General features: G+C 65.8%; 2 protein-coding genes across 3 annotated transcripts; one reads left to right on the forward strand and one right to left on the reverse strand.

Annotated features, from left to right (window-relative positions):
* Positions 1-1,439: 1,439 nt before the first annotated feature.
* PSMB4 (proteasome 20S subunit beta 4) lies at positions 1,440-3,800 on the reverse strand. Its single transcript, XM_068663115.1, has 7 exons — positions 3,640-3,800; positions 3,321-3,527; positions 2,880-3,026; positions 2,464-2,545; positions 2,242-2,358; positions 1,757-1,845; positions 1,440-1,584 (listed from the first exon to the last, which is right to left on the reverse strand). Exons 1-7 carry the CDS (start codon positions 3,750-3,752, stop codon positions 1,572-1,574), a joined length of 768 nt encoding a protein of 255 aa, XP_068519216.1. The 5' UTR covers positions 3,753-3,800; the 3' UTR covers positions 1,440-1,571.
* A 149-nt stretch (positions 3,801-3,949) lies between these two features.
* On the forward strand, positions 3,950-19,545 carry CGN (cingulin). Of its 2 annotated transcripts, none has more exons than XM_068663103.1 (21): positions 3,950-4,278; positions 9,980-11,051; positions 11,515-11,615; positions 11,883-11,952; positions 12,154-12,249; positions 12,368-12,504; positions 12,771-12,912; positions 12,990-13,202; positions 13,545-13,693; positions 13,788-13,929; positions 14,032-14,232; positions 14,445-14,651; positions 14,771-15,028; positions 15,217-15,387; positions 15,475-15,636; positions 16,259-16,348; positions 17,607-17,690; positions 18,327-18,445; positions 18,523-18,631; positions 18,719-18,882; positions 18,972-19,545. In XM_068663103.1, exons 1-21 carry the CDS (start codon positions 3,965-3,967, stop codon positions 19,111-19,113), a joined length of 4,143 nt encoding a protein of 1,380 aa, XP_068519204.1. In that variant the 5' UTR covers positions 3,950-3,964; the 3' UTR covers positions 19,114-19,545. The 2 variants fall into 2 exon arrangements, with proteins under 2 accessions (XP_068519204.1, XP_068519205.1); XM_068663104.1 differs by lacking the exon at positions 3,950-4,278 and adding an exon at positions 8,915-9,653.
* Positions 19,546-19,767: the final 222 nt, after the last annotated feature.

The following is a 19,767-nucleotide window of genomic DNA, read 5'->3' on the forward strand; positions in this document are numbered from 1 at the left end:
GTCTTAAGTACCTTTATGAATAATCCCAAGGCTAAGAAATGCTGAATTGGGTAGGAAAGCACATGTAACACCATTTTGTTACTATCCTCCTGTAGCACGAGCTGAATGGGAACCAGAAGGGGCTTTGCAGGAGGCACTGCAGCCCTGCCTGCATGCAGCCTGCTGTGGGATGATGCCTTTGGTTTTCAGAGCCCTCGTATCCCTGGATCTGCTGTCAGCAGGTAGAGCTGTAGGAACGCAGATGGATCTTAATTACTCTGACCATTAAGCTTAGACACTAAAGCAACTGAAGTCAACCCTCCTTTCATGTTTTTCCCTCTGTGCTTTGAACTGAAGCCTTTAAGAGTCACTGAATGCTTGAGAGTGCCTAGCGTAAGTGAAATGTGGGCATCTGTGAAAAGGTGTTCATAAAATGGCCTGGTGTGTTGCACCTCAGAGGTATTCTTATATCTTTAACATTCTCATATCTTAAACTGCTCCGTGAGCTGAGGTGCTACAGCTGGGGTTGGAGTTAACACAGCAGTCAAACGCGTGCTTGTGGTGGGATGAGAGCAGCGTAGGAACCTCTGAAATTGCAATGTAAGGCTGGAAACGCTGCTGTACTCTTGTGGTTCCACTTTCGTTTTGTTCAACCCCTCCCAACGCTGCTCAGCATGCTGGCAGAGCTGTGACCAGGTGGCTGCAGCACGCAGGGTAACACCTGCTGCCTGGCAGACCCATTTCTTTCCAACTAAGCAGGACCCATCCCATTTCTTGACTCATTGTTGGCAAATACTTTCCTTACAGAAGGCATCCTTAGAGACATGTTTTCGTTCTGTTCACAGGTGGCTTTTATAAGTTGACTGAGGCTTTTTACCTGTCCAGAATTCCTGGACGTCTGGATTACAAGTGAGAGCAGGAAAAACATGGTCCATGCTGCACGTTAAGTCTAGGTCACTGAAATACCCCACACGATTCAAGTGCGTTATATATTCAATTATGGATGCCATAGTCCAGTAGATTTTTATTAGGGCAAATTGTAATGGGATAATTGGGTTCAGTACTACTACCTTGCACCTCAGAAACCTTTATTAAAACAGAAGTGGAAAAAGCATTGTCAGCTCTAGCTGAAATGAGATCGTGGGTGCTAATTAGAGGTGGTTATGGAGTACTTTGACCCACACTCACACACACAAGCGCTATCTGAGAAAGGGACTGCCAAGTCAGATACAGGAGGAAGAGGAGAGTATGTGGGTTTAATGGAGTACAGTACCTACCAGAACCCCACTGGAGCAAAGAGCAAAACCACTTTTTTTCCTGGAGAAAGGCAACAAGGACTTGCAGCATTCAGAACCTTGCACCTCTGAGTGATTCCTGAAGTGCTGTGGCTTCTCACTTCCTGAAGTTATTATTATTGGAGCATCCCACAAATTCTTAACCATAGCACAAAACACAGAAGCTTGTCTTAACAGGTTTATTTAATTTCCCAAAGAAATCAGAACTTCAAAAGGAGTAGCTGATTTACAGCGTAGATCGAGGACGATAACACGGACACAGCAGCCTGAAGTAGCTCTTGGGGGGGCAGGGGGGGGTCATTCAAAACCACTGCAAGAAAACATTTTTATAAGGTCAGGATATTACACAACAGGGATGCAGTTAACAGCTGTGCTACCAAAATCAGAGCATTTTTACCTCTTATAAGGTGCCCTCAGGCTTTTGCTGGACTGACAGCTTCCAGACTAAGAGCTCAAAGTACACGTAGTCCTAAAAGTATTACCTGACAAGATTTGCTATGTCCCAGTTGGCTTCCAGGGTCAGGGGTCCTTCCACCTCCACGCCTTTTTCCGTTGCAATAGCAATTTCATACTAAGGAAGAAAACATGGAAAGTTTCCAACAAAGCCTGACTTCCATACTTGGATTTGATTGGCCCTATAAAAGCTCTAATCAGTAAGTGTTACTAATAACAGCTGTTTAAACAAATTTGCTTTAACATGGCTTTGTATTTAATAATGTTTTACTTTTTCCTTGGTGAGCAAGTTGAGAGAGTTCACAGTGCTAGGAGGTAGAAATGGTCACAAAGCTAAAAGATTGCAGCCTCTGGATGCTGCTACTGTGGTGATGGGAGACTCATCTCTGCCAACTCAAGTGTTACTGTGAGGTTTGCTGAGAATGAGAGGCAGAACAACTGCAAATGCTGCAGTGAGCTGGGGTGAGTGGCCTCCGGAACGTCAGCCTGAGGCACGCCGCAGTACCACACTTACTCTGTTGAACGATCGAGCGTCTCTGTAATACAAAATTTTCATACAACGCTCGATCAAGCTCTGGGCTTCCTCCTTTGTTAGTGTGGGTTTCTTCTCCAAGACTTCTCTCATCAAAGGCTGAAAGAAAGTAATAAAAACCAGTATCTCAACAGCTCAGTCACGCAGCACCAAGGTTGCTTCAGCGGCTGAGTGCACACACTGTTCCTGCTTACAAATGCTCACCTGAGCTAAGAATGCTCCGTAACCCGTAGCAAGTGTAGGGGCTTCGTAGGCCACGCCAAGCATGTCCACGTAACCTAGGAAGCTGAAGGGACAGAGCACTTAGTGCAGAACTCCCTGCATAGGCAGAGCTGCATCACTTTGGGGAAGGACTCGGCTTTTGAGCAGCTACATCCAGCTCAGAGCAGAAGCCAGCAAAGCAGATGCCCTCTCCCTGTGAAAGCAGGACTCCTGCTGGAAGTCCACTGCGTACTTCCCTTTCTGGAGAAGCCCTCAGCTACAATCCCATCTAACAAGCAGGGCAAGCAGGAACTGTGCTGGTGGGGCTCCCTCCTGAAGCACGCACTGTCCTGTGCCATGAGGAACAGCCCCAGGGCAGGACACGCGGTAACTGTTCCGTGTCACCGCTCCTCACCTACCTCTCGCCATTGTAGTAGCCTCCGATGACAACGGTGTTCCACAGGGGATTTATCTTGGACCTCCGGTTGTACATGACTCTGGTCAGCCAGGAGTGAATGGCTTTGGGGCTGTAGCTGTGACCGTCTCCCAGCAGCTCCTCATCAATTCTAATTCAGAGAGAAGTTCCACCCAAGTAAGGAAAGCTGGAAACCAGCTGGACACGAGCAGCCCCCACCTCCTGCTGCGCCACGGGCAGCGCGGGGGGATCCTCACACAGAACCACAGCAGAGAATTGGGAAGGGAAACTGGTACCGGGGGGACCGTGAGCGTGGCAAAGGAGGAGCCTGAGCTCGGTTCTGTCCCTGCTCAGCGCACCCCCCCCCCCTCACCGCACCTCAGCGCTGGGGGAGCCGTCAGAGCGCGGCGCTCCCCTTGGCCCGGCGGGGCCCGGCCCCACTTACACCATCTGGTCGATGATCTGCGCCAGGTACTGGAAGTCGGCGTAGTCCCCGGAGGCGCCCAGCACGGTGCTGTCGTTCACCCGCAGCAGCCGGGAGATGTTTCGGAAGCGGGCGAGGGAGCCGTAGGAGCCCATCATGTCGGCGGCCAGCATCACGCCGCCCGCGAACTTCACGCCCAGCACCGAGGTTCCCGTCACCATCGGCGTCCTGCGGGCCCCGGCGTCAGCGGCACCGGGGGGGGGGGGCGGGGGCCGCTCCCCAACCGCCCCCAGCCCCCGTCCCGGTGCCCCCGGTGCCCCCCGCCCCGCCCCGCACTCACGTGGTCCTGCTGAGGGGCTGGGTGCCCGCGGCGGTGCCGTGGCTGTGGGCCTGCCCCGGGGCCGGGCCCCCGGCCCAGAACGGCGGCGGCGCCCGCGCTCCCCCGGCCTCCATCTTAGTCACGGTGCGGCCCGCGCTGCGCACGCGCGCTGGAAGAGCGGCCGCTGCCGGCCGCCGTAGGCCCGGGCGAAGCGGCGCGGCGCCATCTTGGGAGTGGCCCCGGCCGGAAGGGGACAGGGAGGGTCGGCGCCATCTTGTGTGTGGCGGAACTCGCCTGCGCCCGGTTACGCGGCACGAATCGCCCGTCGCGGGCCCCTGGCCACCAGATGACCCTCGGGGACGGGCACTCGAGCGTTAAAACCCCGGCTCTGCTCCTCCCGCCCTTGCCGAGCCGCCCCTCCGCTCCCAGCCGCCCTCCCCAAGATGGCGGCGCTTCGCCGGCGCCACGGGGGGCGTCACGTGACACGGGCCCCACCCCGGGCGAGCCGAATGGGGCGGGCCCGGGGGCGGGCCCGGGCGGGGAAGGGGGCGGGGCCGGGCGCGGCAGTGGCCAATGGGCGCTCAGGGGGCGGGGCCTCGGCGGAGGTAACAGGTTGGGGCGGCGGCGGGGCGGCGAGCGGTGCCCGCGGCGGCTCCGGAGGTGAGCGGGGGGGGTCGCCCAATAGGGGGGGGTCGTATGGGGGGGGGGGGGGGTCGCCCAATAGGGGGGGATCGCCCAATAGGGGGGGGGGGTCCCATGGGGGGGGGGGTCCCATGGGGGGGGGGGGTCCCATAGGGGGGGGGTCCCATGGGGGGGGGGTCCCATAGGGGGGGGGGGTCGTGGGGCCGCTGCCCTCTCCCTGCAGCCTCCCGGCAGAGCCCCCCGGGGCCGGGGCCGTTCCCGGGCCGTGCCCGGCCCCGCGGCACCACCTCCGGGGGCTGCCCCCGGGCGGGGTCCCCTCCCTCCCTCCCGCAGGCTGAGGGGTCCTGCGGCACCCCCAGGGGCTCTGTGGGGCCGCCCCTTCCCCCAGGGCTCTGTTTCGCTGCGCTCCCCCCTGCCGAGAGCGTCCCCGGGGTCCCGGCCCCGCGCTCCCACCCGTGGGGGCTGCTGCCGGGGGTGCCCTCGGGCAGGGCCCCGCTGTGACCCCCCCACGGGCGCTGCTCTGGGGCTCCCTCCCTGCGCCCCGTGAGTCCCGTCCCCGTCCCCTCGGTGCTGCTGCGGCTGCTCCCTCGTTTGCTCCTCGTAAATATTTAGCGCCGTTTATGGCTCCCGCAATCTCTGACCGGGGGAGGTGGCTGATAAGGGCCACGTCCCAGCCCGGACGGGCACAGCCGGAGCCGCTCCGAGCACGGCCGCGACCTCGGGGCTCTTCCTTTATGCGGAGATAACCGCACCGGAGCCGTGAGCGGCAGGAGGACGAGCTGTGGGGAAATCCCCCCCCTCCGGGACCTGGCAGCGTCACCGCGTTATTACCCCGGGGCCGGCCCCGTGCTCCCCGCTGCCTGCCGGGCGGCTCCGAACCCTGCCGGTAACGCGGCACCTGCTGAAACTTTAATGCTCCCGCTGCCCCGCTTCGCCCGGCTGCCAGGGCGCCGTTTGCAGCCTCCTGTTTCAGTGAGGGAGGAAAACGAAACCCGCGCTGGCTGCGGGGGGTCACAGCGATGCGGCGTCCCCCGAGCTGCCTCCGTGCCCCCCCGGGTCCCCTGGGGCCGCGATGCCCACGGTCACCGGGGCCGGGTCTCGACGCCCACGGGCTCGTCCCTGCAGGCTGGGTGCGGGCTGCGAGGGGCCGGGGTGCCCGGGTCCCTGTCCCCGTTTCCTCCCCTCTGTCCCCGGGGTAACCCAGCCGCTGTGCCCGCGGTCCCGGCCCTTTGTTTGGAGGGTGCCCGGTATCGCTGCGGGCGGTTTTGCTCCCCACCACCCCGACCAGTTGAGCTGGTTTGGGGCCGAGTTTCCACCTCTGTCCCGTAGATAACATCCCACAGATAACGTGGCGCTTGTGACCGGGTCCTCTCCCGCTGCGGCCCCTCGCAGCGTCCCCCCCCCCCCCCCGCTGCTGTTTTGGGGCCGCACTGGGGGGGGGGGGTGCCAGCTGGGACCGGCACTGAGGTGTCAGCGTGAGCCGGGGGGGGGACAACTGGGGGCTCCCCGTGGTGCCGGGGCTGCTGCTGCTCACCGCAGCCCCACGGCGAAGGGGTTGAGCCCCTGTTTGCCCCTCAGCCTCACGAGCTCCGTGTGCCCGAACACAGCGAACACAGCACCGGGTCCCCTGGCACCCGGCTGCGGATCGGCACCCCCTGGGGCTGCTCCTGCTCTGCCTCGGTCCCCCCGGGGAGAATTTCCCCTCCCAGCGCCCGGATCCGAGCGGTTCTGCTTCCAAAGGGGCGATCGGCTCGGGAAGCGGGGACTGGGGCAGATGCGACGGGCGCTGCCGCACGGCTGCGGGTGTGGGGCTGGGGCTGGGTGAGCCGTGCCCTGCCGTGGGAGCACCGGGAGCGGCCCCGGCCCCGTTCGTGGCCGTTTCGCTGCCGTCCACAACCAAACCGCAGCAGCTGCCGGAGGCGGCTTTGGCCCAAACGCCGCTGGTTGGCGAGGGCAGGGCAGGAGCGGCCCCGTGGGCTCGGGGATGCGGGGAGGGAAGCGCCGCGGGTGCGACCGCCGGGCAGGGAGCGGGGTTTTCCAGTCCCCGGGTTGATCATTAACCGCAGCGCTCTCGCCGTGGGTGGCTCGGGAGGCTTTCGGATGCAAAGGAATTCGGAGGCTCTGCCTTATCAGCCGGGCTGCGGTGTGGGGAGCCGCGGGGCCCTGGGGGTGCGGTGACGTCCCCGGGGCTGGGGACGCCCTGGCCCCGGTGACGCAGCCCTGGGCGCGCTGGTTTCGGGCGTCTCCGACCTGCGGCTTGTCACACGTGTGCTCGCCCTGGGATTTATTGGGGTTTCGGGCTCCGCCAGGGAGCAGAGCACAGGAGGCAGGAGCGGCCGGTCTGTGGTGACGGGCAGGGCGCGGGCACGGCTGCTGCTGGCACGTGAAACCAGCCACAGACTGGCCCCGAGTGCCGCGAGCCCCGGCGTCCTGCATGGCTGTGCGTAAACACAACCAACAACGGGTCACAGGTAGAGCAAAGCCTTTGGGAAACCCTCAGGGGAAGGAGCCTCCAGCGTGCCGGGAGCCAAGAAAATGGGTGACAAACAGAAATGTTGGTTTTGTTATGTTCCTGCCGCTCCCTTTGCTGTGACACTGCTCTGGACGTGAGGTGCTCTGGGACAATCCAGCCCCTGGGGCTTTGCACTCAGAGGTTCCAGTGCTCAGGGGCGCAGGAGCTGTGCCAGCCGAGCTGCCGCTGGGCTCAGGGTGACTCGGTGGCCTTGGGAGCGCACCCTGCTCCCCGGGGCCACGGTCCCTTTGCAGAAGGGCGAGCATGCTCCTGCCGAGCGGACCCTGCCCCAGGTACCTGTGTGCAGGAGGACAGGTAAGGGCTGGCGGCGCTCTGCTTTTCCTCCTGTGCAGGAGTGGAAGGGTGAGCGAGCCACTCGCTGCCGGCGAATTGCAAAACAACTTTCTGGGCTAACGTGCCCACAAAGGGCCCATTGTGTTCCCTATCTGCATGAGCGGAGCTGGCCGCCTGCCATCCCCGGGACGCTGGAGGTGCGTGACCGCCAGCGGGGGACCCGCGCCGCCTGCCCGCGCCCCCTGCCCTGCTGGCGGCCGGCCGGATCGGGGCAGAGCTGAGGTGTGTTTGCACAGCAGAGTCCCCGCGTGCTTGGCCAGAGAGTGAGCTGCACGCCCAGGGACGATAAGCAGAGTGTCTGTAGCTCCAGTCCTTCGTCCCTCCCGCTCCTTCGCTGTGCTTTCCAGTGAAATCTCCTCCCCGGGCTGTTTCCAGCCCTGGGCTCTGCGCTGCTTTCCCACGTCGGAATGCAATCTGGCCGTTTCAAGTCCCTTTATCTGCGAGCTGGAGCCCTTCCAGGAGGAGGCATTCCTGGGGGATTAGCGGCTCACCTGCTCCCCAACACCCAGCTCGTGCTGCAGGACCGCTGCTGGCGGCGTGGCACACACCCGAGCGATGCCGCGTGCCCGCGGAGCTGCCGCTGCTCCCCTGCAAGGAGCAAATCCTCCCTGAGGTCTGGCCCTGCACAGCACCCCGCCAGCGGCTGCGTGTCACCCCCGTGGTTTTCTGCCACCTGGTCCCTGCGTGTGCCAGCACAGGGCTGCGGGGCCGCGTCCAAAGGTCTCCTGGAGCCGGGTGCTGCGCCCAGCGCTCACCATGCCTGGCCAGTAGCGGTCGAGCCGAGCCCTCTCCCCACCCAGGCTGCAGCCCGGCACTCGCTGCACTTTGGACGCCGCTGTGGACAAATCTGGGCTTTGCTGCCAAAGCCGCTTCCTCTCCTCGCTGTGCTGCTGCTCACAAACAGCCGCGATGGCCGTGCCTGGCCCTGCCATTCCCTGCGGGCCGGCCATATGGGCTCTGCCTTGCCGCAGCACGGAGCGGACGCGCTGCTGCTGGTGCCCGTGTCCCCTGGCACAGGGCTGGCGGGTTGGCTTTAGGGGCTCCTGCAGCGGTGCTGGGTTCAGGGCTTGTTTCTAGAGGCTGGTGGCTGCTGCTGATCTCGTTATCTCGATGCTGTGCAGGGATAATGAGATCAGGAGCGGCAGCACCCGTCCCTCTGGGCTGGAGGAGGCTCGGGACCAGGCGGGGGCATTTCCCTCAGCCCCGTTGCTGCTGCCCCGCTCGGTGCCACCTCCCACAGGGCCGGGTGTGCTTCATGTCCCCACCATCTGCTCGGGGCCCGGTGCTCTGCCGGCTTCACCCTGCCGATCCCACGGCCGTGCCAGCTGGCCGCTGCCTGGCCCGCAGGACGAGCAGCTTGTCACCCGCCCGCTGCTCCGGGCACCTCCTGGGAGCTGCCCCTTGCCCCGAGATGGGGGGTAAAGACCTGAAAGGCTCCGGTGAAGCGTCCGCAGCCTCCCTGCAGTGGTGGGGTGCAGCCGTGGCTCTGCTCAAGCTTTCCTCTGGTGCTGCTGGACCCGGTCCTGGTCCTGTGGGTTGGCCGGGGAACGGGAGCAGCCGGTGGCTGTGGGGAGCCGGCAGAGCCGCAGCGTGCTGGGGGGAGCAGAAGGCTCGGCCCCTGAGCCTGGGCAGGCGTCCCTGCGGCTGTTTGTCCTTCTGGGGCTGTCCCAGGGCAGCGGGGCTCTGGCTCGGATTTCTTCCTGGGGTGGGCAGGGGGCAGATGGGGTCTCGGGGGTGTGTGGGGAAATGAGGGAGCCTGGGTGGGCTCTGGGCGGCCCTGGTCACGGGGTGGGTGTGCGACCCCTGGCTGCTTGGGGTAGGAAAGCTTTGGGGCAACATCAAAACCCCTGCTGAAAGCTGAAAGTGTGTTTTTTTGGGGGTTTGTTTCACATTTTTCTCTACGTGCAGGACGTGTTTGAGCGCTGCCCTGCCTGGCTCAGGCTCCCCGTGGGTCCCAGGGTCCCCTCGTGATCACAGGGGCGAGCTCAGCGCCCGGCACCTTGCGTCGCCCACTCCTGGACCCGATTTATTTAAAGCAGAGCCCGGAGCTGCTGCTCTCCCCGCTGGTGTTGGAGGCAGGGGGGGGAACCCAGTGCCGTGCGGCTCGGGGGGGGCAGTTCCAGGCTTTGCCGTCGCTTCAGATCAGTCCCGCTCGGGGCGCGAAGCTCGGGGGCAGCGCTGGCTGCGCAGGCGGATCCGGCGGCCGCGTCCTCCCCACGAGCCACTGCTCAGCTGGGCTGCAGCACCCCCGTCCCCGGTGCCCCCGGGGGGGTCGCGTCACGCCGTGCCCAATGTGTCACCGCTCGCATCCGTCCCCTCCCAGCGCGCGTCGCCGGCTGCGGGCAGGGCGAGGCGGGGGCCCGGCGATGCTGGCGGGCTCCGAGGCGCTCGCTGCAGTGAGGCTGCGGCGCTCCGCAGGCACCCGGGAGGCAGCGGGAGCGGATCCTGGCTGCGGAGCCCCCCCGGGCTCTGAGCGCTGCGTCCCCCCCGCGTCCCGGCTGCGAAGGGCGAGCAGGACGAGCGGCCGGTAAGCACCCCGGCTTGGGGCGGGGGGGTCGGCTGAGCCCCCCGAGGATAAGCGGGCTTGGGGCAGCCCCATGGTGCTGATGCAGCCGGGCTCCTCGTCCCTGCCCCATCCTGGGGACGCCGTTTGCATCCCTGCTCCGTGCCCGGTGCCGTTCCCTGGGGCGGGGGCTCTGTGAGGCTGGGAAGGGGCGCACGGGAGCAGCGCGGGGCTCCCAGACCCTGCAGGGACGGAGGCTGCTGTAGGGGAGGGGGGGGAGGACGGACCCCTGCCGAGCGCTGTCTGCGGCAGCGCGGGGCCCGGGGTCACTCTGCCCTCTCCCCCCCCAGGACCGCGGTGCTGAGACCCGGCATGGAGTGGCCGGCGGGCACGGACATGGCGGAGAAGCAGAACCCGGTGGACTACGGGGTCCAGATCCGCTTCATCAATGACCTGCAGGAGCCCAAGAAGCCCCCCAAGGCGCGGGCCAAGCCGGGCTCCTACGGGGTGGCGGTGCGCGTGCAGGGCATCGCCGGGCAGCCCTTCGTCGTGCTCAACAGCGGCGAGAAGGGCAGCGACTCCTTCGGGGTGCAGATCAAAAGCGAGGGCGCCTACACCGGCCCCCCCGCCGGCCCCCGGCCCCCCGAGCTGCCCCCCGGCCCTGTCAGTCCCGACTCGGAGCTGCCGGAGAACCCCTACGTGCGCCGGCAGCCCTCCTGGAGCACCTCAGACGAGGAGCCCGGTGGGGGGGTCCCAGCACCCCCCCGGCACAAGCCCCCCACCAAACGGCCGCCCAGGGAGGAGCTGCGGAGGACGCAGTCCCACGGCAATCTGCTCACTGCCCACGATGACGAGGAGCCCTTCGCCCCCGGCCCACCGCGGGGGCAGCCCGGCGGCCCCCACCAGCCCCGGGCTCTGTCCGGCAGCAGAAGCAGCAGCATGCTGAGCGTCGCCGCGCCGCCCCGGCCGGCACCGGGCGAAGTGCCCGGCTTTGGGGCTGCCGTCAGGGAACCCTCCTCGGACTCAGAGGCCCCGGGGCGCCGGCGGCCGGGGGGCTCTGACGGCAGCGACATAGACACCAAGCCGCTCTCCTCGGTGGACTCGCTCATCAGCAAATTCGACGGGAAGGTGCAGCAGAGGGGCCGGGCAGCCCGGAGGGGCCGCATCCCCTCGGAGGAGAGGAAGCGCTCGCAGAGCCTCGACGGCCGCGTGTCTCACCGCGCCGTGCCGGATGGCCGGGAGCTGAGCGGTGCCCGGCGCGGGGACGTTCGCCCCCTGCCCTCGGGGCCCACCGGCAGCCTGGGCCGGGAGCAGGGAGCCAGGCCGGCGGAGGAGGGGGCGGCGAGGAGCCAGCGGGCGAACCGGGGCACGGAGGAGCCCCCGACCGAGCGGCTGCAAAGCAAAGCCCGGGCAGAGCTGCAGGTACCGGGGGGATGGATCCCATCAAGGGCCTCATCCTGCGGGGCCTCGCGTCCTGCTGGCAGCGTTAGTGTGGGCTGAGCGCTGGTGGTGGTGCCTGGGGGTCCTGCACTCGTTAATCTGGGCTCTGGGCCATGTTTGGGTTGGGTTGGGGACCCCTCACTGGTGCTGCTGCCCCCTCAGCTGAGCAGGGCACCTGCACTGCTTCTGGCTTCCCCGCGGGGCTGACGTCCTGCGAGCACTCAGCTGCAGCCCTGCCCGCAGCCCCTGCATCTCGGGGGGCTTCTGGGCGAGAACCTTCCCTGCTGGGGCACAAACACAGGAACCCACGACGCCAGCCCCCCAGTGCAGATGGGGCACCTCGCCCTGCGCTCCCCAGGGGACAGCATCCTCGGCTCACTGGGGGCACCGGGTGGGGGGTTTGTGCCTGGCTCTCGCTGGAGCTGTGCTCCCGTCCTCGTGGCAGTTCAAATCCACCCCGGACCTGCTGCGGGACCAGCGGGAGGTGGCCCAGCCTGGCAGCAGCGAGCACACCAAGGAGCTCATCTACAGCATCCTGAAGGAGGGGTGAGCATCCCAGCTGCGTCCCGGGCCCCGGCCGTTCCCTGTCCCGGTTCCTGAAGCGTGCTGCGGGGCAGGTCGGGAGCGGAGCTGCCCCAGTCGCTGCTGTGGGGGCTGCCTGGGGCAGGGCTCTGCGGACTGGGGCAGCTGGAGCCAGGTTAAGGCTATGGGGAGGAGAGCAGCCAGGCGCTCAGGGTGCCCCTGCCTTCCCGTGCTCACCCCGCTCCGTCCCCTCTGTACCCAAACGCTTTCCTTTTCCCGTGATGTCCTCAGGAGCAGAGAGAGCGAAACCTCCCTGAAGAGGAAAACTGCCCTGGTGTTCGAGAAGGTGCAGGAGCTGACGGTGAGCTGGGGCCGGCACAGTGCTGCTCCCTGCCTCGTCCCCGCTGTGCTCAGGGGGAGGCAGGGGGCTCGTATGGACACCCCCCTAGTGCATGGAGCACAGCACGAGGCTGAGGCCAGGCTGCCTCTGGGAGGAAACTGCGGGGCCGAGCTCTGGCCAGCGGTGCCCGTGCGTGCCGGCTGAGCCCGGGGCTCCCCCCAGGTGCCTGCCAAGGACGCGGCGTGCTCCCAGCCCCAGCACGCGGAGCTGGCCAGGAAGGTGGAGGAGCTGCAGGAACGGCTCGACGAGGAGACGAAGGTGAGGCCAGGCGGAGGGAGCTCCCTGCTCCCAGTGATGCTGGGGCAGCGGGCAGGGGGCATCGCCACGGCCACTTGTCCCCCTGGCGGGGGTCTCACTGCCGTCCCCTCCCCGGCAGCTCCGCCAGAAGCTGGAGCTGACGAGGGACCCGTCGCGGAGCGGCACCGCGCGGGCACTGGAGGCTGAGGAGGAGAGCCAGCGCCTGCGGGCGGCCCTGGAGAAGAAAGGCCAGGAGCTGCAGAGGAGCCTGCAGGAGTAAGAGCTGCGCCGGGGCTGTCAGTGTGCTCTGGGGGTGCTGATGGGGGGCACTGGGGATTTCTGAGGGTGCCAAGGCTGCAGGGATGGGGCTGGAGGAGCGGAGGGGGGCTCCTGTGCTGCCCCCATCCCATCACCTGCCGGAGGCACGGAGCCCAGCGAGCTCCCCACCCGTGCAGACGCTCGCCTGCCCTTAGGGCTGGAGACGTGCCCTGGGCTTCCCAGGGGGCTCAGAGCGGGGCACTGACCCACGTGCTCTCCCCTAGGCTGGCCGAGGCGAAGGCAGCCCGGGGACGGGCAGAAACCCGGCTGGGCGAGCGCGAGGAGCAGCTGGCGGCGATGCGCGAGGAGCTCGGCCGCCTGCACCAAGCCTCGGGGGCGTCTCCGGACAGGGAAGCCTTGTACAAGGTACGGCAACACATCCGGGGGGGCGTGAGCATCCCCTGCCTCGCCGCCGAGCCCACGGGGACCCCTCCGTGTCCCAGGAGCTGCTGGAGACCCGCGAGGAGCTGGAGGAGGCGCTGAGCTCCAAGCAGCGGCAGGAGGAGCACCTGCGGCTGCGGGAGCGGGAGCTGACGGCGCTGAAGGGGGCCCTGAAGGAGGAGGTGGCGAACCACGACAAGGAGCTGGACCGCGTCCGGCAGCAGTACCAGAGCGACATGGACCAGCTGCGGCGCAGCATGGAGGGCATCTCGCAGGTCTGCCCGCGGGGAGACCCCGGCGTCTCGCTGGGCAGGGTCTTAGCCTGGGGTCTGTGTCCGTAAATCCCCCTCTGTGTGCTCCTGAGCTGGAATCGGGCTTTGTGTCCTGCCCCAGACCCTCCCCATCACAGCACCCCGCTGCCCTGGGCTGGAGGTGGCTCCCCAAGGGGACATGGGGCTCCCTAACAGCATGGGGCTCCCCATTGGGGCCCGGGGCTCCCCGTGTCCCTTTGCAGCTTCCCCAGGCTGCTCTGGGAGGCGTTAACCCAGCAGGGGCTCAGCACTGCTGGAGCATCCCCTGAGGATGCAGGCGCTCAGCGCTCGGGTCCTGCCCGCCAGGATCAGGCCAGCCTGGAGTCGGAGAAGCAGAAAATCAGCGCCGTGGTGAGGAACCTGCAGCGGGAGCTGGAGGAGAGCGCGGAGGAGACGGGGCACTGGCGGGACATGTTCCAGAAGAACAAGGACGAGCTCCGCACCACGAAGCAGGAGTAAGCGCCAGTGGCAGGAGCAGCCTTCGTGCGACCACCCAGTGTCCCGCAGGGATGGGTCAGGGGGTGCCAGCCTCATCCTGCCCCTCTCCAGGCTGCTGCAGGTGAAGCTGGAGCGGGAGGAGTTCGAGGAGGAGCTGCGGGAGCTGCGGGAGCGCTTCTCGGCCGTGCGGGAGGAGGCGGACCAGGCACGGAGCAATGCGCTGGACCCTGGCGAGCTGGAGGCGCTCAAGAAGGTGGGTGACGAGGGGGCAGCGTGGAAGGCGCAGCCCTGTCCTGCACCCCGGCGGGATGATGGCCAACAGGAGGGGTCCCCGTGACCCCCTCCCCGTCCCCAGGAGCTGCGCCAGGCCCGGGAGGCGCAGCGGGAGCTGGTGGCAGAGAAGCAGGAGCAGGACGAGCGGCTGCGGCAGCGGGAGCGGGAGCTGGCGGCCCTGCAGGGCACCATGCGGGAGGAGGCGTCCAGCCGCGACGGGGCCATCGAGCGGTACCGCAGGGACCTGCAGCAGCTCCAGAAGGAGCGGGACGAGGCCGTGAAGGTGAGTGCTGGGCCAGGGGAAGAGGAGCAGTTCCCACCACGGCCTGCTCTTGCTGTCTTGGGACCCCACGGAGCTTTGCGTGAGCCCCACGTTTTGTCCCTGATCCCTCTCCCGCGGGCTGGGCTGGTGGCCACAAGCCCAAAGGGTCCCCCTGAGCCCCCTCCCAGCTCAGCAGCCAGCCCCGGGACCTCCTCATGCTGTTCCCGTTGCAGGAGAAGGCTTCCCTGGAGAGCGAGAGGGAGTCCTCGGAGCAGGCGAGGAAGGCGGTGGAGTCCACCCTGCGGGAGCTGCAGGAGCAGAAGGACGACCTGAGGAGGAAGGTCCTGGGCATGGAAACGCAGCTGAAGGAGTACGAGCGCATGGGCGAGAGCTGGGAGGGCTCCCAGGCCCGGCTCAAGGAGAAGGTCACCAAGCTGGAGGTGCGGAGCCTGTCCCTGCCACCCCACCACGCATCCAGGACGTGGGCACCGGGTCCCGGAGCCGTGCTGGAGGCACGGGCAGGAGGCAGCTGCGAGTTTCACGAGCCCTGTCCCCGCAGGCGGAGCGCAGGCAGATGGAGGAGTCGCTGGGGGAAGCCACGGACCGGGAGCAGGAGCTGCTGATGGCCAAGAGGTCGCTGGAGACGCGCTTGGACGAGGCGCAGCGCAGCCTGGCCCGGCTGACGCAGGAGCACCAGGAGCTGAGCGCCTCCTTCCAGGAGGAGCAGAGGCAGAAGGAGCAGCTGAAGCGCGCCAAGAGCGAGCTGGAGGAGCAGAAGCGGCTCCTGGACCGGACCACGGAGAAGCTGAACAAAGAGGTCGGCTCCCGTACCCCAGGGCCTGTCCCGGGGGTGTTGGGTGTCACCGTGGGCACTCTGCACCGTGGGTTGGAGGGGGGTGGTGCTCAGGGATCCCTTCCATGGTGCTCCCGAGCTCCCAGAGCAGAAATGCTTCCCCCAGCCCCTTGCCCCCCATCAGCTCCTGAGCTCTCCCCGCTCTGCCGCAGCTGGAGCAAATGGCAGAGGAGTCGAACAGCTCGCTGGCCGTGCTCAAGTCACAGCTGGAGGAATTCAAGGAGAAGTCACGGAAGGAGATCACGGACTCCCAGAAACAAGCGAAGGACCGGGGTGCCGAGGTGGAGAAGATGCAGTTCAGCATGGGCCGGCTGCAGGACGAGGTTCGGCGGGGGCCGGCGGCTGCGGGGCCCCTCTGCTCCCTCTCCTCCCTCTCCTCCCTTGTTTCACACGGGCTGCCCTTCCCCCAGGTGTCCCGGCTGAAGCAGGCGCTGCAGGACAGCCAGGCAGAGCGGGAGAGCGCGCTGCTGGACAAGGAGGTGCTGCTGCAGCGCCTGCACAACCTGGAGCAGGAGGCGGACGCCAAGCGGCGCTCCCAGGACGACCGCTCCCGGCAGGTCAAGGCGCTGGAGGTGGGTGGCCTAAAACCAAACCCGTGGCTTCTTCCAAACCACAGCCCCCTGCAGAGGGAGAGGGGTGGTGGTGCAGGGAGGGACGAGGATCCAGCGCTGCTTTGCTGCCTGTGGCACCGCTTGGCGCAGGTCCTGCAGTGCTGAGCACCAACAGCAAGGGGCAGAGCGCGCCCAGCCTTCCCCCTGCGCCCGAGCCGGAGCTGCTGCGAGGCAGGAGGGACGCGGGGTGGCAGTGCTGGGAGTGCTGCAGTTGGTAATTGCTGCTGCAGCCGACCTCCTCGGCTCCCTTCAAGCCAGCATTGCCCCGCAACTCGCGTGGGAGAGCCGCCGTGCCTCCTGTGGGGTGTTGCTTTAGGGTTATCCTTGCCTCTTTGAGCGTGTCTCCTCTCCTGGCTCCTGGGCTGTGCCAGGGCCCCGGGGCGGTTGGGTTTTGCTGGGCTGGAGGCTGCTGAGCAGCCCGATGTTGGTGCGAGCCCCTTCTTCCAGCACCTCGGTGCTCATCGCTGGCAGCACGGCACCTTCTTGAGCGGGTGGGCGCTCGCTGCCCCCAGGCAGCCCCTCCAGCTGCCTGTCCCCTTGCCATGGGGACCGTGGGGTCACGCCGACCTGTTCTGGCTTGTAGGAGAAGTCCAAGCGCCTGGAGGTGGAGCTGGACGAGGAGAGGACCTCGGTGGAGCTGCTGACAGAGCGGGTCAACCGCAGCAGAGACCAGGTAGGGCGGGCGGTGCCGTGCCGGAGCCCCCCGAGCCACAGCCCGGTCCTCTCCGGTGCAGAGCCTGGGCTCCTGGCTGCAGTCCCCGGGTTGGAGCCTCGTTAGCGAGCTGTTACTGGGCAGCCCCAACCCCTCCCACTGCTCCCAGTGTCTAAATACAACCGAGGTGTCATCTGAAAAGCTGGTTCAGGTGCAAGAGGAAATTATACGAGCTTGGTGAAAAAAAAAAAATCCCCTGAAATTACAGGGTGAGGTTTGTGTTTATGCAGGAAGTTGGGGCTAAAATTACGCCAGTCTCCTGGCTGTAACCTCTCTATTAACCCACCTGCTAATTAGCTTCAAAGCCGGAGCTGGTGCTGGAGCTCTGCGCGCAGGCGTGAGCTGCTGCCGAGCCTCCTGGCACCGGCACCGATCGGCTTTGCCGACCCCCTGGTCTGTGCAGGGAGCGGGTGGCAGCACTGTGGGGCTTTGGGAGAGGCAGACCCTTCGCTCCCAGCCCTGCTGTGATCCCCTCGGGCTGTGGAAGGGGCATTTTGGCACCCTGGGGTGCCCCATAACACGGGGTTTGTCCTGGTGAGCTGGTAAATTGGGTGAGTTTTCCCATTTTTCATCTGGTAAATGGATCATCTACAAGGATGAGATCCTTCCAGGAGGAGACTTGTCCTGGGAGTACTCAACGTGCCCAAACTGCAGGTGCTGAGGGGCAGAGGTGTTTGTGAAACCGGAGCGTGGTTCTGCTCAAAGAAAATCGTTGTGACTTTTGGGCTGCTTAGATATAACTCAAGCAACCCTTTGTACAGAAGTACGTTCCCTCAACCTTAAAATAACGCACAGACGTGTATTTAGCTCTGGGCAGCCTCCAACAGGCCCGTGGGGGACCTTGGGGTTGATTCATCAGAGCATTAAATCCATTTCTGCCCCGAGCGTGGCTGCGCTGCAGTGCCCGGAGGTGCCAGGCAGAGCTGAGAGCGCAGCCAGGTCCTCGAATCCCAGTCCAACCAGTTAAACCCTCCAGTAGGAAATTGCAGTCCTCATCCCCCAGCCACGCATGCCTGGAGGGGGGGAGGCGCGACCGCCGCTCACTGGAAGGGCAATAGCCGACTGGGGAAGGAACCAAAATCCTCTCGCTGGGGTTCCTGTGTTCTGTGTCTGTTGGGAACTGCTGGGGCTGGGTGGAATGTGGCTGGGGACCCCGGGATGTGGCCACCTGCAGTGTCCCCACTACGGGGCTGAACCCCCCTGTGCCCCCTCTCCCCAGATTGACCAGCTGCGGGCAGAGCTGCTGCAGGAGCGCTCCAGCCGCCAGGACCTGGAGTGTGACAAGGTGTCTCTGGAGCGGCAGGTGAGTGAGGGGCCGCATCCAGCCCACGGCCCTGCCAGACCCGGGGACCCTCGTGCAGCCGCCTCGGCTTCCCTGCCCCTCTCCAGCACATCCCCTGTGTTTGCAAGGGGCCGTCCCACTTCAGCACCCAAATGCCCGCTCCCAGGCTGGATGCAGCCTCTTCCCCTTCCTCCCCGTGCCCCAGCCTCAGGCAGAGCATCCTCGGAGCTCTCCTTGTGTCGCTCCACCTGGTTCCTGCCCAGGATGCTGCAGGGAAGTGCTGCAGAGTGGGGCCCCCCCGGGGCTCCCACGGAATCCCCCCTTCCCTCACGCCCTGGGGCCACAGCGAGCGGCTCCCCGCCGGCCCCTCCGGGCTCTGAGCCCTTCATTACCCAACGTGGAGCTGGCTGGGAGCAAAGCGGATCAATGGGAAATGAGCTCCTCGAGCCCTGCTCGTTCCCGGGGTGTCATTACCGCTGCCAAAACCAGCACGGGGCACGCGCCGCTGGCACCGCGCAGCAGCTGGGGCGCTCCTGGCCCGCCGCCAGGTCAGCACCGCGGGGAGAAGAGCCATGTTATGCGGTGCTTTTGGGTTAGAAGCAGCTTTTTGGCTTTATTCCTTGGGCCAAAAGCCGTGCCCCCCGTGTCCTCCCCCAGAACAAGGAGCTGAAGAACCGCTTGGCCAGCTCCGAGGGCCTGCAGAAGCCCAGCGGCAACGTCTCGCAGCTGGAGGCGCGCGTGGAGGAGCTGCAGGACAGGCTGCAGGCGGAGGAGAGGTAGCGGCCCCCCCGCGCCCCCCGTCCCCATGCACTGGGGGCTGCCGCCCTCACCCACACCTCGCGGCTCCCCCCAGGGAGAAGAACGTCCTGCTGTCCTCCACCCGCAAGCTGGAGCGCAAGGTGAAGGAGCTGACCATCCAGATCGACGACGAGCGGCAGCACGTCAGCGACCAGAAGGACCAGGTGGGGTGGTTGTGGGGGGTGGTGGGCGCGCAGCCCCCCCCCAGCCCGGCTCAGTGCCGTCTGACCCAGCGCCCGCGTCCCCCCCAGCTGAGCCTGCGGGTGAAGGCCCTGAAGCGCCAGGTGGACGAGGCCGAGGAGGAGATCGAGCGGCTGGAGGCCGCTCGCAAGAAGGCGCAGCGCGAGCTGGAGGAGCAGCACGAGCTCAATGAGCAACTGCAGGCCCGCATCAAGACGCTGGAGAAAGAGGCCTGGTAGGGAGCTGGGGGGTCCCCACCGCCTCCCCCCCATCATTCTGCCTTCCCCTCCCGGTGCTGAGCCCTCTCCTCCCTCCCTGCCGCAGGCGCAAGGCCGCCCGCTCGGCCGCCGAGTCGTCGCTGCAGGACGAGGCGCTCAGCTCGGACGAGGAGCTGGACAGTGCCTACGGGCCCTCCTCCATCGCCTCGCTGCTCAACGAGGCCAACCTGCAGACCAGCTCCTGCTGAGGGCCCGGGGCCACCGCAGGATCGGGCCGCTGGGTGCAGGAGGCCGTTTGCCGACACGGAGGAAGAGGGGCCGGGCCGAGTTGTGGGCTGGGGGGGCCGCAGCCCCCAGGACCCCGTCTGGCCTCTTTGTCTTCCTGCGGGTCTCAGGGCACCGAACTCGGCGTGGTTGAAGCAGGGACGTGGCGGGGGCCGTGCGGCCCCGGGGAGCTGCGTGCTGGGGTCCCCCAGCAGCAGGGACGGGGGGGACACGGTCACAGGGACGCTGCAGAGCCGGGGGCGGGCTCGTGCTGGGTGTCCGTGTGTCCGTCCCCTCTGGCAGCACCCGCAGCCCCAGAGGCTCCCGTTTATTTTTGTATGCACCAGCCCTCCACCCTCCGCTGCTCTTTTCCCTCTCAAAGTGCTATTTTAAATAAAATCAAACATTTTAACGTGTGTGGTGCCTGCGGCATTGGTCCAGGGCCGGGAGGGAGCGTGGGGCTGGGGCCATGGGTGGGGGCCGGGGCTCGGCGGCACGAGGCTCCCTCCTGCTCAGCTGGATCTGGCTCCAAGATAAATCCTCGTTATCACTAATTAACAAGGATGGGAGCCTTGCCAAATGCTAATTAGTGCCATTGCTTTGATTGGCAGGTGTTTACCGCAGTTCCCCTCCATGGC

This window comes from Anas acuta, chromosome 28, assembly GCF_963932015.1.
Source record: "Anas acuta chromosome 28, bAnaAcu1.1, whole genome shotgun sequence".
NCBI classification, from domain to species: Eukaryota; Metazoa; Chordata; class Aves; order Anseriformes; family Anatidae; genus Anas; species Anas acuta.